The sequence below is a fragment of the Anomaloglossus baeobatrachus genome, chromosome 5 (genome assembly GCF_048569485.1).
Source record: "Anomaloglossus baeobatrachus isolate aAnoBae1 chromosome 5, aAnoBae1.hap1, whole genome shotgun sequence".
Taxonomy (NCBI): domain Eukaryota; kingdom Metazoa; phylum Chordata; class Amphibia; order Anura; family Aromobatidae; genus Anomaloglossus; species Anomaloglossus baeobatrachus.
The window spans coordinates 544236691-544255333 of NC_134357.1; the positions used below are offsets into that span (position 1 = coordinate 544236691).

At 50.1% G+C, this 18643-nt stretch overlaps 1 protein-coding gene across 1 annotated transcript in view; it reads left to right on the forward strand.

Annotated features, from left to right (window-relative positions):
- LOC142312226 (uncharacterized) overlaps nt 1-18643 on the forward strand; it is an 84332-nt gene that overhangs the window by 20462 nt on the left and 45227 nt on the right. The window contains exon 8 of the mRNA XM_075351135.1: nt 28-118. Coding sequence (XP_075207250.1) covers nt 28-118 — 91 coding nt within the window. The remainder of the gene's footprint in view (nt 1-27; nt 119-18643) is intronic.

Here is an 18643-nt window from a genome sequence, read left to right on the forward strand (position 1 = left end):
CTGTGACTTTTACAATATTTGTTGCAGAATGAAAATCTGACCCAACTTAATACTACAGAGACATATGTGAGGGGTGATGATCGATGTAAAAAGGAGATTACTACAGGTAACCGCCCAGGTGAGTAGTGACCACTAAATGCAGAGAAGTTACAGATTGTTCTCAGATTCCGTCTGTGGCTGCTTTATCAGTGGTGTAGTCCGGCCATATCACTCGCGTGATCACCATTTTGGCCCTAGAGCACAACATTGTTGTCCCCCTGAAACAGTTTAAATTAGTTTTGGCACTGAATACCCTTCTTCTATAAAGCTTACCACCCGGAGGATCCACCTACCTCTTGAAATTAGAAGATTCTGACTTTTTACCTGCCCAGATCCTTAAACTACAGAGACAAATGACAGCATACATAGAATGTGCTGACAAGTTAGTGACTCGCTCACCCCAGGGCTATGGGACACCCGGTGCCGGGCCGGACTAGTCCGGGGATTGTCAGTGGTGGCGGGGCCCGACTCCGTGGCCCTGGTGGGTGTCAGTTTAAATATGGCTGGTGACTTGGGAGCAATTAAAGTATTTGTTTCGTGACGCCACCTGTGGTTTGCGTTTATTAAGCCGCCGCTGCTGTGTGAGGCCTCCGGGGTGATGGTACGGCAGCAATGGTGGTACTGCTCCCCACAGGTGGAGCGGTGCCCCGGGGACACTGTTAGTGCTCGTGAAAGTCTATGGTGTTGTGTGGATAACACGGTGCAGGGCCAACAGGCAATGAAAGAACCAGTCACAAACAACAGTCTCTTTACCTTCTCCTCTTTTACTTTAAGAACAGTCCAGTCCTGGGAGACCGTCACAGGTGGTGAAGGGGATCCGGTCGGCCTGGAAGTACTTGGGGTAATCTTTCTGGCCAGCTGAGTATGAGGCCTACTCCTGTTCTTTTCTTTACTACGATAGGACCCTGCTCTCTGGATCTAGCAATGGCCCTCTTGCTGCTGGGACTGGTGGTACGTCCCTTTCCCTCTGGGGTAAGCTGCGCAGGCCCTCTCTGGTGCTTCTCTGCTGGAGTCCTCACCGGGCCCTGATGCTGCAGCTGTACCTTCGGGCTGTTTATGGGCCAGGTGCTTGCAGCTCTCCTGCCCTTCGGATTCGGCTACCAGGGAATATTTTAAGCCCTGGTGGCCACAGACTCCGATGTCCGAGTCTCTTCTCTGCCTCTCTGCTACTCCTGCTTCCCTGGGCCAAGCTGCTCCAGCTCCAGGCCCCAGATCCACAGGACAGCACACTCTGCGTCTGCTCGCTCTCACTTCTCTCTACAGACTGACTGCTACTTCCTCCCTCAGGTCAGACTTGAGGAATGCTCCCTGGAATTCCAGGTTCAGAGCTCCCCCTGCTGGCCGGAGGGAAAACTGCGTTGGATGTTAACGTGCTGGCCAATGGACCTCCCAATTACCTCCAGGCTCAGCATTAACCCTTTGGAAGGGCAATGCTGTTGTGGCGACCAGGTCCTGGGGCGCCACACTCCCCTTTAGTTAAATTCAGTACTCCCGGACTGTAGAACAAAACATAATATGTTAGAACATTTCATCCCATTATGGGAGGCCCATTACTTAAACGTTACAAACTTAAACACTACTATTAGAGTCCAGTGTGGCTCCCTGCCGGGTGTCCATTACACTGCTCCATAGGGGACCCGCCGCGATCAAACCCCCAACGTAGGCTCTGGGCGTGCGTCAGAGCATTGATGACCCCACTCTATGCACGCCAGACGGGTTTTTCTTCAGGGGTGCTGAGCACACTGGTGCTAACTATGTACATCTAGGTGTTGGCCACCCATAGTCTAGTGGCCCAATTGTCCATTTACTTAATCACCTAAAACAAAACATTACATACAGACATTTTCACATAACTATTTACACTCTGTTAGGTATTTTACTTTCTATGTTCTATACCTTGTAGGGGGCTGTCCCCGAGTGCTACGTTGGGACCGGAGTAGCTCTGGGTTTTGTCCCTTACTACTTGGAGTGTCTGCCCCCTCCGTGTCACTGGTAGGCCTAACCCTGACAGGTATGCGTGTTGGTTGCCTACGGGGTCTCAGATTCGCCAAGGGTACGGCAGGTTCACCACTGGCAAGAGGGTTGATTCTCCTGTTCCACTGCTGGCGTGTCATCTCGTGTTGGAGCGGACGGTTCTTTAGGTGGATCTAGAACCTCTTCTGTTTCCGGCTCGACCAACTGCAGGAACGTCAAGACTGGTACCACTATGGCATTGTTTATTCGGGTCCAAGTTTTGGGGAATTTTCCAAGGATTGTTTGGATCATCTCTTCCTCTTTTTCTTGACTTTGGGGACTTTCTTGTACTTCTTCTACTTCTTTTTGGGTTCTGCACCGTTCAGGGCACGCTTTCAGGCGGTCTCGAGAAACTGCTTGATAGGTCTTGCCTTCATCTTTGCTTATGAGGCATACCTTACTATTGTCAAAGTTGGAGGGAATAATGGTGTAGGGTTCATTCTCCCACTGATCATCTAATTTATGCGCCCTCCGCTTTTTCTTGAGGACCTGTTCTCCAGGTGCTAAGGGAGTTGCTGGGGCCGTTTGATTGTAGTTCCGTTCTTGTCTCGTTCTTGCTTGGGACAGGCTCTTTTCTACGCATTCTTGAACTCTGCGGTACTGCTGTTGTCGTTCTGTATCCCAATCTTCTATCTCTTGAACTGCTTCAGGTGACACAGTTCCCATCTCCAAGTCTACAGGTAACTTGCCAGGTCTTGCTCGCATCAGGTAAGCAGGGCTGCAGTTGGTCGAATTTACTGGGATATGGTTATACAGGTCTACCAGATCTGGTAACTTCTCTGGCCATTGGTTTCTTTCTTCCAGCGGTAGAGTCTTGAGCATATCAATAACCACATGGTTCATCTTCTCGCACAATCCATTGGTTTGGGGGTGGTACGGTGTTGTTCTGATTTTCTTACAACCGTACATGTTACAGAACTCTTGGAACACTTCTGCCTCGAATGCAGGACCTTGATCAGTCAGTACCCTTTCAGGGTAACCGTGAGGTCGACAAAAGTATGCCTGAAATGCTCTAGCTGCTGTTCTGGCTGTCTGGTCCTTCACAGGCACTACTACCAGGAAACGAGAGTAATGGTCCACAATGGTGAGGGCGTAAACATAGCCTGACCGGCTTGGTGTTAACTTCACGTGGTCCAGGGCCACCAACTCCAGGGGCTGCTTCGTGACAATTGGCTGTAGGGGAGACCTCTGGCTGGCATCATCTTTCCGCCTCAGGTTACACGGACCACAGTCTCGGCACCACTTCTCGACTGTCTTTCTCATGTGCACCCAGTAGAACCGATCGCGGAGTAGGGTCTCCAACTTCTTCCACCCGAAGTGTCCTGCGTTATCATGGTAAGCTGCTAGGAACATTGGAGCATCCCTCTGTGGGATCACTATCTGCCAGACGAGTTCATTCGTTCGCCAGTTGACATATCTCTTGCAGAGCTTGCCTTGGTATGTGAACAGTCGTCCCCGCTCCTTCCACAGCTGCTGGGCTTCTTCTGGAGCATCTGGGCCAAGATGGGTCTCAGCTTGTGCTAACTTTTCTTTGACCAATCGCACGGCCGGGTCACCGTTCTGTGTCTCTTCCCAATTATGGTGGAGTAATGGGTTGACCGAGACCTCGTGTTGGCTCGAGCGCTTCACTCCTACAGCATGCTCACACTGGGGAAACACCTTGGTGATGGAAAGCCGGTAACTCTATCTCTTCGAGTTCATCCAGGTCTTCTCCAGACTCGGGTAAGTGAGGCATTCTGGACAGCGCGTCAGCATTGTTATTCTTCTTGCCAGCCCGGTACTTGATGGTAAAGTCAAAGTTAGACAGCCGGGCCATCCATCGCTGTTCTAACGCACCTAACTTGGCTGTTGCCAGATGTGTCAACGGATTGTTATCCGTGAAGATGGTGAACTTGGCCGATGCCAGATAGTGCTTGAAGCGTTCAGTCACTGCCCAAACAATAGCGAGGAACTCTAGCTTGAAGGAACTGTAGTTTTCTGGGTTCCTTTCTGTGGGCCGAAGCTTCCTACTGGCGTAATCTATCACCTTCTCTCTGCCTCCCTGCACCTGGGACAGAACTGCTCCCAGTCCCACGTTGCTGGCGTCTGTATACAGTACAAACGGCTGGCTGTAGTCAGGGTAGGCCAGAATTTCTTCTCCCGTGAGAGCCCCTTTCAGCCGGACAAAGGATGTTTCTATTTGGCTGCTCCATTCAAATGGAGGGCTCTGCTTCTTAGCCTGCTTTGGCTGGCCCACCAGGAGATCTTGAAGGGGCGCTGCTATCTTTTTGAAACCATCAATGAACCTTTGGTAGTAGCCCACCAGCCCAAGGAACTGCCGCACCTCCTTTACCTTGGTGGGTCTTGGCCAGTCCTTGATTACGATGACTTTCTCCGGATCAGGTGCAACACCTTCTGCGCTGACCACATGACCCAGGTACTGTACCTTTGGCTTCAAGAGGTGACATTTGGACGGCTTTATCATAGTATCATCATAGTATCATAGTTTTTAAGGTTGAAGGGAGACTCTAAGTCCATCTAGTTCAACCCGTAGCCTAACATGTTGATCCAGAGGAAGGCAAAAAAACCCCAATGTGGCAAACAAGTTCCAATGGGGAAAAAATTTCCTTCCTGACTCCACATCCGGCAATCAGACTAGTTCCCTGGATCAATACCCTGTCATAAAATCTAATATACATAACTGGTAATATTAAATTTTTCAAGAAAGGCGTCCAGGCTCTGCTTAAATGTTAGTAGTGAATCACTCATTACAACATCATGCGGCAGAGAGTTCCACAGTCTCACTGCTCGTACAGTAAAGAATCCTCGTCTGTGATTATGATTAAATCTTCTTTCCTCAAGACGTAGCGGATGCCCCCGTGTTCCAGTCGCAGGCCTAGGTGTAAAAAGATCTTTGGAAAGGTCTCTGTACTGTCCCCTCATATATTTATACATTGTGATTAGATCCCCCCTAAGCCTTCGTTTTTCCAGACTAAATAACCCCAAGTTTAATAACCTGTCTTGGTATTGCAGCCCACCCATTCCTCTAATAATCTTGGTCGCTCTTCTCTGCACCCTCTCCAGTTCAGCTATGTCCTTCTTATATATCGGTGACCAGAATTGTACACAGTATTCTAAGTGCGGTCGCACTAGTGACTTGTACAGAGGTAGAACTATATTTTTATCATGAACACTTATACCTCTTTTAATACATCCCATTATTTTATTAGCCCTGGCAGCAGCTGCCTGACACTGTCCACTAAAGTGAAGTTTACCATCCACCCATACACCCAAGTCTTTCTCTGTGTCTGTTTTACCCAGTGTTCTACAATTAAGTACATAATCATAAATGTTATTTCCTCTACCCAAGTGCATGACCTTACATTTATCTACATTAAACTTCAATTGCCACTTCTCAGCCCAATCCTCCAATTTACATAAATCTCCCTGTAATATAAAATTATCCTCCTCTGTATTGATTACCCTGCAGAGTTTAGTATCATCTGCAAATATTGAAATTCTACTCCGCATGCCCCCAACAAGGTCATTTATAAATATGTTGAAAAGAAGCGGGCCCAATACTGACCCCTGTGGTACCCCACTATGAACTGAGACCCAGTCCGAGTACGTACCATTAATAACCACCCTTTGTTTCCTATCACTGAGCCAGTTTTTAACCCAGTTACACATATTTTCCCCTATCCCCATTATTCTCATTTTATGTACCAACCTTTTGTGTGGCACCGTATCAAAAGCTTTTGAAAAGTCCATATACACAACATCCACTGCATTTCCCTGGTCCAGGCTTGAACTTACCTCTTCATAGAAGCTGATCAAATTAGTTTGACAGGATCGATCCCTCATAAACCCATGTTGATACTCTGTCATAAGGTTATTTTTCTTGAGATACTCCAGTATAGCATCTCTCAAGAAACCCTCAAGGATTTTACCAACCGTAGAGGTTAAACTTACCGGCCTATAATTTCCCGGCTCAGTTTTTGTCCCCTTTTTGAATATTGGCACCACATTTGCTATGCGCCAGTCCTGCGGTACCGACCCTGTTATTAAGGAATCTGAGAAGATTAAAAATAATGGTCTATCTATCACAGAACTCAATTCCTGTAGTACTCTGGGGTGTATGCCATCCGGGCCCGGAGATTTGTCAACCTTAGTGATTTCGAGGCGGCGGCGTACTTCCTGCTGGGTTAAGCAGGTAATATTCAAGGGTGAATTTATGGTATCACTGGTCATGTCATCTGCCATGGCATTTTCTTGTATAAAAACCGTAGAAAAAAAGTCATTCAGCAGGTTGGCTTTACCCTCATCCCCTTCCACCATTTCACCAAGACTATTTTTAAGGGGTCCAACACTATCGCTTTTCAGTTTTTTACTGTTTATGTAGTTAAAGAATATTTTAGGATTATCTTTACTTTCTCTCGCAATGAGTCTCTCTGTCTCAAACTTAGCTAACTTAATTTGCTTTTTACATATTTTATTTAATTTTCTATAATTATATAATGCCTCATCACTACCTACCCTCTTTAATTCTTTTAAGGCTTTCTGTTTTTCTTTTATTGCTTCCCTTACAGCTCTATTTAGCCATAGGGGTTTCCTCCTATTTCTAGCATGTTTGTTCCCATAGGGTATATTTTCTGCACAAGCCCTATTCAGGATGCTCATAAAAGTCTCCCATTTGCTTTGTGTACTTTTATTACTTAGTACATCATCCCAGTTTATTGCACTAAGATCATCTCTCAACCGTTTAAAATTTGCTTTCCTGAAGTTTAGTGTCCTTGTAGCCCCTCTACTAGACATCTTACTAAAGAATACATGAAAACTTATTATTTTGTGATCACTATTCCCCAAGTAACCCCCAACTTGTATATTTGATATGCGGTCTGGCCTATTGGTTAGTACAAGGTCTAGTAGTGCTCCCCCTCTTGTGGGGTCCTGTACCATTTGTGAAAGGTAATTATCTTTCATTGTTATCAAAAATCTATTTCCTTTGCTGGAACTGCAAGTTTCTGTTCCCCAATTTATATCAGGATAGTTAAAGTCCCCCATAATAATTACCTCTCCGAGACTCGCTGCTTTATCAATTTGCTTTATGAGGAGATTCTCTACCTCTTCCATAATATTCGGCGTCTTATAACACACCCCTATCAGTATTTTATTATTCATTCTCCCCCCCCCTTATCTCCACCCATAGGGACTCTACATTCTCAGTACCCTCACATATGTTGTCACGCAGGATGGGTTTTAAGGATGATTTTACATATAGACACACACCTCCCCCTCGCTTATTTGTACGGTCATTCCTGAATAGGCTATAACCCTGTAAATTAACAGCCCAGTCATAGCTCTCATCCAGCCATGTCTCTGATATCCCCACTATATCATAATTTTCTTCCAACAATATTAATTCTAATTCCTCCACCTTATTTGTGAGGCTTCGGGCATTAGTGTACATGCACGTTACGTATGACTCTGTACCTGTATTCCTGCTTACTGTATTAACTGTCCTAACCCTTCCCCCCGTACCATCCCCAATTTCATTACTTGTGCCCTGGTCACTATCTGCACTACATTCCCCTTCTATAAAGTGAATATCTTCAGGCCATACTCCGACAAGGACTCAAACACTTCTGCTAAGTGCCTCAGGTGGTCTTCATAAGTCTTGGAGTAGACTATGACGTCATCCAGATACAACAGCACGGTTTCAAAGTTGTGGTGGCCCAAGCAGCACTCCATCAACCTTTGGAATGTCCCTGGGGCGTTGCAGAGCCCGAATGGCATACAGTTGAACTCGCAGAGGCCCATTGGTGTCGTGAATGCAGTCTTCTCCTTGTCCGCCTCTGCCACGGGAACCTGCCAATACCCACTGGTGAGATCCAAGGTGGAGAAATAGTTAGCTGACTTTAAGGCTGTTAGTGACTCCTCTAATCTGGGTAGTGGATAAGCATCTTTATGTGTAATGCGGTTAATTTGTCTGTAATCTACGCACATTCTCATTGTACCATCTTTTTTCTTTACGAGCACTAGTGGAGCTGCCCAGGGGCTACAACTATCTCTGATAACCCCAGCCTCCTTCATTTCCTGTAACATTTCTTTGGCACGCTGATACTGTGCTGGGGGTACAGGGCGGTATCTCTCTTTAATGGGATGATGATCACCCGTGGGGATTTGATGTTTAACCCCTTTTACCTGCCCAAAATCTAGGGGGTGTTTGCTGAAGACCTGCTCGTACTCCTGTACTACCCGGTAAACCCCATGCTTTTTGTGTGAGGGGTTGGAGTCTGTGCCCACATGTAATTTTTGGCACCAGTCTTCCAGCTGCCCCTTGGAGCCATTGTCTTCCGCCTGGTCGGACGGGATCAAGGGTTCCACTGATTTGATGGTATTGTTACTGACAGTGTACAGTTTTGCTACAGTGGCGTACCGGGGCAATTTGGCTTCCTCCTCCCCACAATTCAGGACACGGACGGGCACTCTCCCCTTGCGGACGTCTGCTACCCCTCTGGCTATCAGGACTCCAGGCCTACTGTCTGAATACACCGGTTCTACCAAGGCATGGTAATCATGACCCTTGAGGCCTATTGCTGCCCGACACCATATCAACATTTCACTTCTTGGGGGTATTGCAATGGGGAGGGGATCACTTACCCTCACACTGCCAATTTCTCCTCCGGCCAGCTCTACCTGCTGCCTCCTCATCAGGGCTCTGATCTCCCTCTGTGGGGCACGCTGCTGCCCGGAGCTGGCAGTTTCAGACGCCTGTTGCAACAAAATTATCACTTCGGCAATCCAATTTTCTATCACATTTGTACCAATAGTTAGCAGTGGGTCAGATTCTTTGCGATCAATATCTACAATTATCATCCCCTGACATGGCAATTCTACCCGCCCCACTTTAATGGTTACTTCTTTATACCCAATTTGAGGTAAGGGCTGACCATTACTGGCCACAATTGTTAAATCATCATCTGGGCCATGGTCAATGTCTGAATCAGCCCAATATCTTTTGTACAGTTTATAAGGGATGGTTGTTACCTGGGACCCCGTATCCAGGAGGGCATTCAAAGGGATCCCATCCAGCACAATAGGAAGGACCGGGCGTCCTCCCACATACTTCCTGCGACTGGGGGTTGAGCCGGGCTTCCTTACACCTGGGGGTTGGCTCCTGGCCCCAGGCTCGGCCCATTTAAAGGACAGTGTCTTGCAATGTGGCCCGCCTGGCTGCAGCGGCGGCAGATCGGTTGTCCAGTTGAATCATACCGGTCTGTATCTTTTCCTCGAGTCGGCGGAATCCTCCTCTGTCGCATCCATGGGACGTCATCTGGGCTGGAGGCCAACTCGATTCTTGCAGGCGATGGGGTCACTTGTAGAGACTGCACGGTCCTGGCAAGGGCAGCTACAGTCTTGGTCAGCTCCTGGACCTGCTGTCTGAGCTCTGCAGTGGGATCCTTATCCAGTGACTGCGCCTCAGCCCCTGCAGCGGCTCGTGTTGCAGGCACCACCCCTGGGTACGTGATAGCAAGAGGCCGGAGGGGTACTGGGTCATTCGGTGTAGATTCTCTCAGTACCCGGATGGCCTGGTCCTTAAATTTTGCAAAGTCCAGAGCAGGGTTCTGCAGGACCATGATACGCAGCTGGGTCCTGTGGGCATCTGACAGGAGCCCCTCTATGAACTGCTCAGTTAGGAGTTTGTCTTCACGTACACTCTCTGGGTCCACCTGTTTAATTGCTTTCAGGGCCTCCTGCAAGTTTAAGGCATAGTCCCTTATGCTGTCTGCGGCCCGTTGTTTGCACCCAAAGAATCTCATCTTTATTTCTGCTGCGGTGCGGGTGTCAAAAGTACTCTTTTTAACTTGGCCAGTATCGGGGTTGCTGTCCCTTTATCTGTATCAGGCCAGGACTTCACTTCACACTGGGCCGCGCCGGCTAGCTGCCCCATTAATATGCCCACCTTCTGGCTCTCAGTCAGCGGATACACTATGAACAAGTCGTGCAGCCTTTCTCTGAAGTCGCTCAGGGTATGGGACTCCCCGGAGTACTGCGGCAGCCATTCTGCTCCCGGGATGTACGGCATTGTGATCGGCATTACCGGCGCTACAGCGGGGGCCGGGGCGACGGCGACTGGGATTACATCGGCCGGCGCTGCTGCGTCTTGAACTACTATAGCCACCGGCTCTCCCTCGGTGTCGGACATCTTCCTCCCCCTTAGTGAACCTTACCAGGCTCCGCTTTCTTTTTACAATCTCTTCCGGGTAGCGCGGGGTTAACGGCGCTCTGCTCTGATGGTGCGCTCCCTTCGCGCCCTTTGTCAGGCACGCCCCCCCCCCTTCTTCCTGCGCTCAGCGAGGCTAATGGCGGCAGTTTGCAAACAGTAACACAGTCTTTTTTTAAGCACAGTTTCTGCAGGCGCACAGTACCCGGTGGGACCGGGCACGAAATCCTGTTCGTGACGCCAAAATTGACTCGCCCACCCCAGGGCTATGGGACACCCGGTGCCGGGCCGGACCAGTCCGGGGATTGTCAGTGGTGGCGGGGCCCGACTCCGTGGCCCTGGTGGGTGTCAGTTTAAATATGGCTGGTGACTTGGGAGCAATTAAAGTATTTGTTTCGTGACGCCACCTGTGGTTTGCGGCTATTAAGCCGCCGCTGCTGTGTGAGGTCTCCGGGGTAATGGTACGGCAGCAATGGTGGTGCCCCGGGGACACTGTTAGTGCTCGTGAAAGTCTATGGTGTTGTGTGGATAACACGGTGCAGGGCCGACAGGCAATGAAAGAACCAGTCACAAACAACATTCTCTTTACCTTCTCCTCTTTTACTTTAAGAACAGTCCAGTCCTGGGAGACCGTCACAGGTGGTGAAGGGGATCCGGTTGGCCTGGAAGTACTTAGGGTAATCTTTCTGGCCAGCTGAGTATGAGGCCTACTCCTGTGCTTTTCTTTGTTATGATAGGACCCTGCTCTCTGGATCTAGCAATGGCCCTCTTGCTGCTGGGACTGGTGGTACGTCCCTTTCCCTCTGGGGTAGGCTACGCAGGCCCTCTCTGGTGCTTCTCTGCTGGAGTCCTCACCGGGCCCTGATGCTGCAGCTGTACCTTCGGGCTGTTTATGGGCCAGGTGCTTGCAGCTCTCCTGCCCTTCGGATTCGGCTACCAGGGAATATTTCTTTTTCGCTCCTAATTGGGAGACCCAGACAGTGGGTGTATAGCTACTGCCCTCTGGAGGCCGCACAAAGAACTACACTTAAAAGTGTAAGGCCCCTCCCCTTCTGGCTATACACCCTCCCGTAGGAGTACAGATTCCTCAGTTTTAGCTTTGTGCGCAAGGAGGTCAGACACGCACGCATAGCTCCATTGTTTTTAGTCAGCAGCAGCTGCTGACTATGTCGGATGGAAGAAAAGAGGGCCCATACAGGGCTCCCAGCATGCTCCCTTCTCACCCCACTGTATGTCGGAGGTGTTTGTAAGGTTGAGGTACCCATTGCGGGTACGGCGGCAGGAGCCCACATGCTGATTCCTTCCCCATCCCTTTTTACAGGGCTCTGGGTGAAGTGGGATTTACTGGTCTCCAGGCACTGAGACCGTGCTCCATCTACAGCCCCTGGAGAAGATGCTGGATGGAGCGGAGTACATCAGGGACATGGCCCTGCTTCCTCAAGGTACTCTGTGTCCCCGTGCAGGCGCTCACACCGCAGCATGCTGGGTGTTGTAGTGCGCCGGGGGACAGCAGCGCTACGGCGCTTGTGCCATGGCCTCATTCAGCTTCGCTGAAGCAGGCACACTTATAGGAATCGGTCGCGCCGGCCGCTGGGACTGCGGCGCGGCTGGCACTTGTGGTGCGCCGGGGACTTCAGCGCGGCCCGCGCTTTTACGGCGGCCGCGCTGATAACTCGAGTCCCCGGCTTTTGCGGCCTGCTTCCGTTCGTTCCCGCCCCCGGACCTGCCAGTCAGGAGAGGGGCGGGACGCTGGCCACGTCTAGGAATCGGTCACGCCGGCCGCTGGGACTGCGGCGCGGCTGGCACTTGTGGTGCGCCGGGGACTTCAGCGCGGCCCGCGCTTTTACGGCGGCCGCGCTGATAACTCGAGTCCCCGGCTTTTGCGGCCTGCTTCCGTTCGTTCCCGCCCCCAGACCTGCCAGTCAGGAGAGGGGCGGGACGCTGGCCAGTGCATCAGCGCCGAGGGCTGGAGTCGTTTTTACATACTCCAGCCCTCACAATCGGCACAGAGGGGACACTGTTTCCCGCACTTTTGTTTGGGAACTCCCACGGACCGCCCCTCTCCACAGACGCCGGCAGCCATTCCTGCTGACACGCTGCGCTGCAGAGGGGAGCCGGGGAGACCCAGACAAGGAATTCTGCAGCCTCTTACCCGCTATTCAGCGGGCGGTAAGCAGCCCTCAGGGCTCACCCCCTCTTGTGCCAGTAGTATTCTTAGTATTTTGTTTCTACAAATACTTTGTATTGCATAGCGCTGGTCGCCCTTTGGCTATAGACTCTCTCACATTGCAGAGAGCCAGCAGCATGTCGCCCGTAAAACGCAAGGGTGCCAAGGCGCAGACATTATATGCTTCCTGCACCGCATGTGGGACTTTTCTGCCGGCAGGCTCCACGGACCCCCATTGTGTGCAGTGCTCGGCCCCTGCGGCGCTTGCACAGTCGGGACCTCTGCTGGACGTGACCCAGGGTGTACCACCTGTGAATGCTGTCCAGGTGACAGGAACTGAGTTTGCAGCTTTTGCTGACAGAATGTCTCTCACTATGTCACAAATTCTTGACACATTGCGAGCTAGACCTGTGCTTCAGGCCACGGACACTGTGCAATCATTGCCCCCTGGTCCCCCTCAGCTCCAAGCTCCGGGACGGGCATATACACCTCAGGGTGAAGACTCTGACTCGGACGATGGCTCCGGGCAGCCTAAGCGGGCTCGCTATGACGGGCCTTCACATTCATCTCAACGGTCAGGATCCCAGCGAGATGAATCTATGGGTGATGAGGCGGACGTAACTGATCAGGATTCTGATCCTGGGACCGCTCTCAATCTAGATACACCAGATGGTGACGCCATAGTTAATGATCTTATATTTAACATCAATAAGATGTTAAATATTTCCCCACCAGCTCCTCTTGTGGAGGAGTCAGCTTCGCAGCACGAGAGAATCCATTTCAGATACCCTAAGCGTACTTTAAGCACTTTTCTGGACCACGCTGACTTTAGAGACGCAATCCAGAAACCCCACGCTTATCCTGAAAGGCGTTTTCCTAAACGGCTTAAAGATACACGCTATCCTTTTCCCCCTGAGGTGGTCAAGGGTTGGACCCAGTGTCCAAAAGTGGATCCTCCAATTTCCAGGCTTGCAGCTAGATCCTTGGTTGCAGTTGAAGATGGAGCGGCACTTAAAGATGCCACTGACAGGCAGATGGAGCTCTGGCTGAAATCCATCTATGAAGCGATTTGGAGCGTCATTAGCGCCTTCTTTTGCAGCCGTATGGGCACTCCAAGCTATCTCAGCCGGGCTTGCGCGAGTTGACTCCGTCACACGTGCATTTGCCCCGCAGGTAGCACCATTGACCTCGCAAATGGCGGCATTCGCGTCGTACGCGATTAATGCTGTTCTTGACGCTACAAGCCGCACGGCAGTGGCGTCAGCCAACTCCGTTGTTTTGCGTAGGGCCCTGTGGTTGAGACATTGGAAAGCAGATTCTCATTCCAAGAAGTGCTTAACCAATTTGCCTTTTTCTCGTGACCGATTGTTTGGAGAGCGTTTGGATGAAATCATCAAACACTCCAAGGGTAAGGACTCATCCTTACCGCAACACAGACAAAACAGACCCCAACAGAGGAAGGGTCAGTCTGGTTATCGGTCCTTTCGAGGACCGGGCAGGTCCCAATTCGCCTCGTCAAAAAAGACTCAAAAAGACCAGAGACGCTCAGATTCTTGGAGGTCTCAGTCACGCCCAAAAAGGACAGCCGGAGGAACCGTTGCCAAGACGGCGTCCTCCTGACTTGCGGTCTCCGATTCCCACACCCGCGGTCGGTGGGAGGCTTTCCCACTTTGGCGACATCTGGCTGTCACACGTCAAAGACCGTTGGGTGAGGGATATTCTGTCTCACGGGTACAGGATAGAGTTCAGTTCTCGTCCGCCAACTCGTTTCTTCAGAACTTCTCCACCACCAGACCGAGCCGATGCTCTGTTCCAGGCGGTGGCCGCTCTAAAGGCGGAAGGAGTGGTGACCTCCGTCCCTCTTCAGGAACAAGGTCACGGTTTTTACTCCAATCTGTTTGTGGTCCCAAAAAAGGACGGATCGTATCGGCCCGTCCTGGATCTAAAGTTGCTCAACAGACACGTAAAAGTCAGGAGGTTCCGGATGGAATCCCTACGCTCCGTCATAGCCTCAATGTCTCAAGGAGATTTTCTAGCATCAATAGATATCAAAGATGCGTATCTCCACGTGCCGATCGCACCAGAGCATCAGCGTTTCCTACGCTTCGTCATACACGACGAACACCTGCAGTTCGTAGCGTTACCTTTCGGTCTGGCAACAGCCCCCCGGGTCTTCACCAAAGTCATGGCAGCAGTAGTAGCTGTTCTGCACTCGCAGGGTCACTCGGTCATCCCGTATCTAGACGACCTGCTTATAAAGGCACCCTCTCAAGAGGCATGCCAACACAGTCTGAAGGTGGCACTAGACACTCTCCAGAGTTTCGGGTGGATTATCAACTTTCCAAAGTCTCATCTAACCCCGACCCAATCTCTGACTTATCTTGGCATGGAGTTTCATACTCTCTCAGCGATAGTGAAGCTTCCACTGGACAAGCAGTGCTCGCTACGGACTGGAGTGCAATCTCTCCTTCAGAGCCAGTCGCACTCACTGAGGCGCCTCATGCATTTCCTAGGAAAGATGGTAGCAGCAATGGAGGCAGTCCCGTTCGCGCAGTTTCATCTGCGCCCTCTACAATGGGACATTCTACGCCAATGGGACGGGAAATCGACGTCCCTCGACAGGACTGTCTCCCTCTCTCAGACTGCCAAGGACTCTCTGCGTTGGTGGCTTCTCCCCACCTCATTGTCACAGGGAAAGTCGTTCCTTCCCCCGTCCTGGGCAGTGGTCACGACGGATGCGAGCCTATCAGGGTGGGGAGCGGTGTATCTCCACCACAGGGCTCAGGGGATGTGGACTCTGGAAGAGTCCACCCTGCAGATCAATGTTCTGGAAATCAGAGCAATCTATCTTGCCCTGCGAGCCTTCCAACAATGGCTGGAAGGCAAGCAGATTCGGATTCAGTCGGACAATTCCACGGCGGTGGCGTACATCAACCACCAAGGGGGAACACGCAGTCGCCAAGCTTTTCAAGAAGTCCAACGGATTTTGACGTGGGTGGAAAGCAGAGCGTCCACCATATCCGCAGTTCACATCCCAGGCGTGGAAAACTGGGAAGCAGACTTTCTCAGTCGCCAGGGCATGGACGCAGGAGAATGGTCCCTTCACCCGGACGTGTTTCAGCAGATCTGTTGCCGCTGGGGGACGCCGGACGTCGATCTGATGGCGTCACGGCACAACAACAAGGTCCCAGTTTTCATGGCACGGTCTCACGATCACCGAGCACTGGCGGCAGACGCCTTGGTTCAGGATTGGTCGCAATTCCGACTCCCCTATGTGTTCCCACCTCTAGCATTGTTACCCAGAGTTCTCCGGAAAATCAGGTCCGACTGCCATCGAGCCATACTCGTCGCTCCAGATTGGCCAAGAAGGTCGTGGTACCCGGATCTGTGGCATCTCACGGTAGGCCAACCGTGGACACTACCAGACCGTCCAGATTTGCTGTCTCAAGGGCCGTTTTTCCATCTGAATTCTGCGGCCCTGAACCTGACTGTGTGGCCATTGAGTCCTGGATCCTAGCGGCCTCAGGTTTATCTCATGAGGTTGTTGCCACAATGAGACAGGCTAGAAAACCATCCTCAGCTAAGATCTATCACAGAACGTGGAAGATATTCTTAGCGTGGTGCTTGGCTCAAGGGTTTTCTCCCTGGCCATTTGCATTGCCAATTTTTCTTTCCTTCCTGCAGTCTGGGTTGGAAAAAGGTTTGTCGCTTAGCTCTCTTAAGGGTCAAGTTTCCGCGCTATCCGTATTCTTTCAGAAGCGCTTGGCACGGCTTTCTAAAGTACGCACGTTTCTCCAAGGAGTTTGTCATATCGTTCCTCCTTACAGACGGCCATTGGAACCCTGGGATCTGAACAAGGTTCTCATTACTCTCCAGAAGCCGCCTTTCGAGCCTTTGAAAGAGGTTCCCCTTTCTCGGCTTTCACAAAAGGTAGTTTTTCTTGTGGCGGTCACGTCTCTTCGAAGAGTGTCCGAGCTAGCGGCGTTATCTTGCAAATCTCCCTTCCTGGTGTTTCACCAAGACAAGGTAGTACTGCGTCCAATTCCAGAGTTTTCTCCCAAGGTGGTTTCTTCCTTTCATCTCAATCAGGATATCACTTTGCCATCTTTGTGTCCGCATCCAGTTCACCAATTTGAAAAGGGTTTACATCTGTTGGACCTGGTGAGAGCACTCAGGATTTACATTTCTCGCACGGCGGCTCTACGCCGTTCTGATGCGCTCTTTGTCCTAGTCGCTGGTCAGCATAAGGGATCGCAAGCTTCCAAATCCACCCTGGCGCGGTGGATCAAGGAACCAATTCTTCACACATACCGTTCTGCTGGGCTTCCGATTCCATCTGGACTGAAGGCCCATTCTACCAGAGCCGTGGGTGCGTCCTGGGCATTGCGGCATGAGGCTACGGCTCAGCAAGTGTGCCAAGCGGCTACCTGGTCGAGTCTGCACACGTTTACCAAACACTATCAAGTGCATACCTACGCTTCGGCAGATGCCAGCCTAGGTAGACAGGTCCTTCAGGCGGCGGTGGCCCACCTGTAGGAAGAGGCTGTCTGACAGCCCGTTCATGTGGTATCTTTTTACCCACCCAGGGACTGCTTTTGGACGTCCCACTGTCTGGGTCTCCCAATTAGGAGCGAAAAAGAAGAAGGGAATTTTGTTTACTTACCGTAAATTCCTTTTCTTCTAGCTCCAATTGGGAGACCCAGCACCCGCCCTATTTGTTCTTAGGGTTTCGTTTTTTCGGGTGCACATGTTGTTCATGTTGTTTCTTAAGTTCTCCGATCGTGTTATCGGATTGAATTTGTTTTTGAAACTGTTATTGGCTTTCCTCCTTCTTGCTTTGGTACTAAAACTGAGGAATCTGTACTCCTACGGGAGGGTGTATAGCCAGAAGGGGAGGGGCCTTACACTTTTAAGTGTAGTTCTTTGTGCGGCCTCCAGAGGGCAGTAGCTATACACCCACTGTCTGGGTCTCCCAATTGGAGCTAGAAGAAAAGGAATTTACGGTAAGTAAACAAAATTCCCTTCTTTAAGCCCTGGTGGCCACAGACTCCGATGTCCGAGTCTCTTCTCTGCCTCTCTGCTACTCCTGCTTCCCTGGGCCAAGCTGCTCCAGCTCCAGGCCCCAGATCCACAGGACAGCACACTCTGCGTCTGCTCGCTCTCACTTCTCTCTACAGACTGACTGCTACTTCCTCCCTCAGGTCAGACTTGAGGAATGCTCCCTGGAATTCCAGGTTCAGAGCTCCCCTTGCTGGCCGGAGGGAGAACTGCGTTGGATGTTAACGTGCTGGCCAATGGACCTCCCAATTACCTCCAGGCTCAGCATTAACCCTTTGGAAGGGCAATGCTGTTGTGGCGACCAGGTCCTGGGGCGCCACATTAGAAAATCACTTGAAAAAATATATCATGATGATCCTCTAAGAGAAAGCAGAGGGTAATGATGCTGTGGCCTTCCTAGAATTTTGATATTTTATTCTGATATCTTAGTTTTTTATTCCTTCTATCTCTTCTCTTCTGTGCTGCTGAATGTGCCCATATAGTCCCTACAAGACCAGGTCCAGAATTTTTGGCCAAACTTTGCATTTATGATCAACAACATTAAATGTGCAGTGGGAGTCAAGTGTCAATTTCTGTACAATAACAGATTTTCCCTTTTTATCCTGACTGTTCAATTTATTTTAAAACCAACTATCTTTTAAAGAGAATTGTGATAAAATACACAAAAAACATTACACGTATGCTATGGTATATATCTCAGCTGTATGTGGTTAATGGCAGTAATATACATTAATTCACGTCTGCAGGAGATCTGTTGGCCATGGCTTTGGTTCTATGGCATCACTCTACTTCAGAAACTCCATTATGATTTTTGATCCTAAGGAATCTTTAAACGGACGGAGAGCACTAGAAATTTCTCTACTTTTCTGGGCAGGATTTAGAATAGCTCCAATGGTCCATTAAAAATATCACAAGTATTCAAAACTTGGCTTTATGACAGTTTTTTCAAATCCAATGACTGATTCTTTTGTTTTCTTTTGACCTGATTTTAAAAAACACTTCTATTTTTATCCGTCACATATGATTATGTACAAAACGGTTGTGAAATTACTTAAAAGCAAGATGAACAAAACCAGGAATTGAAGCTCAAGGTAGGTAATTTGCATATTTCCGGTGTATTCTGGGAACAGCGAAGAGTTGCCACTAATGACAGAGCCGAA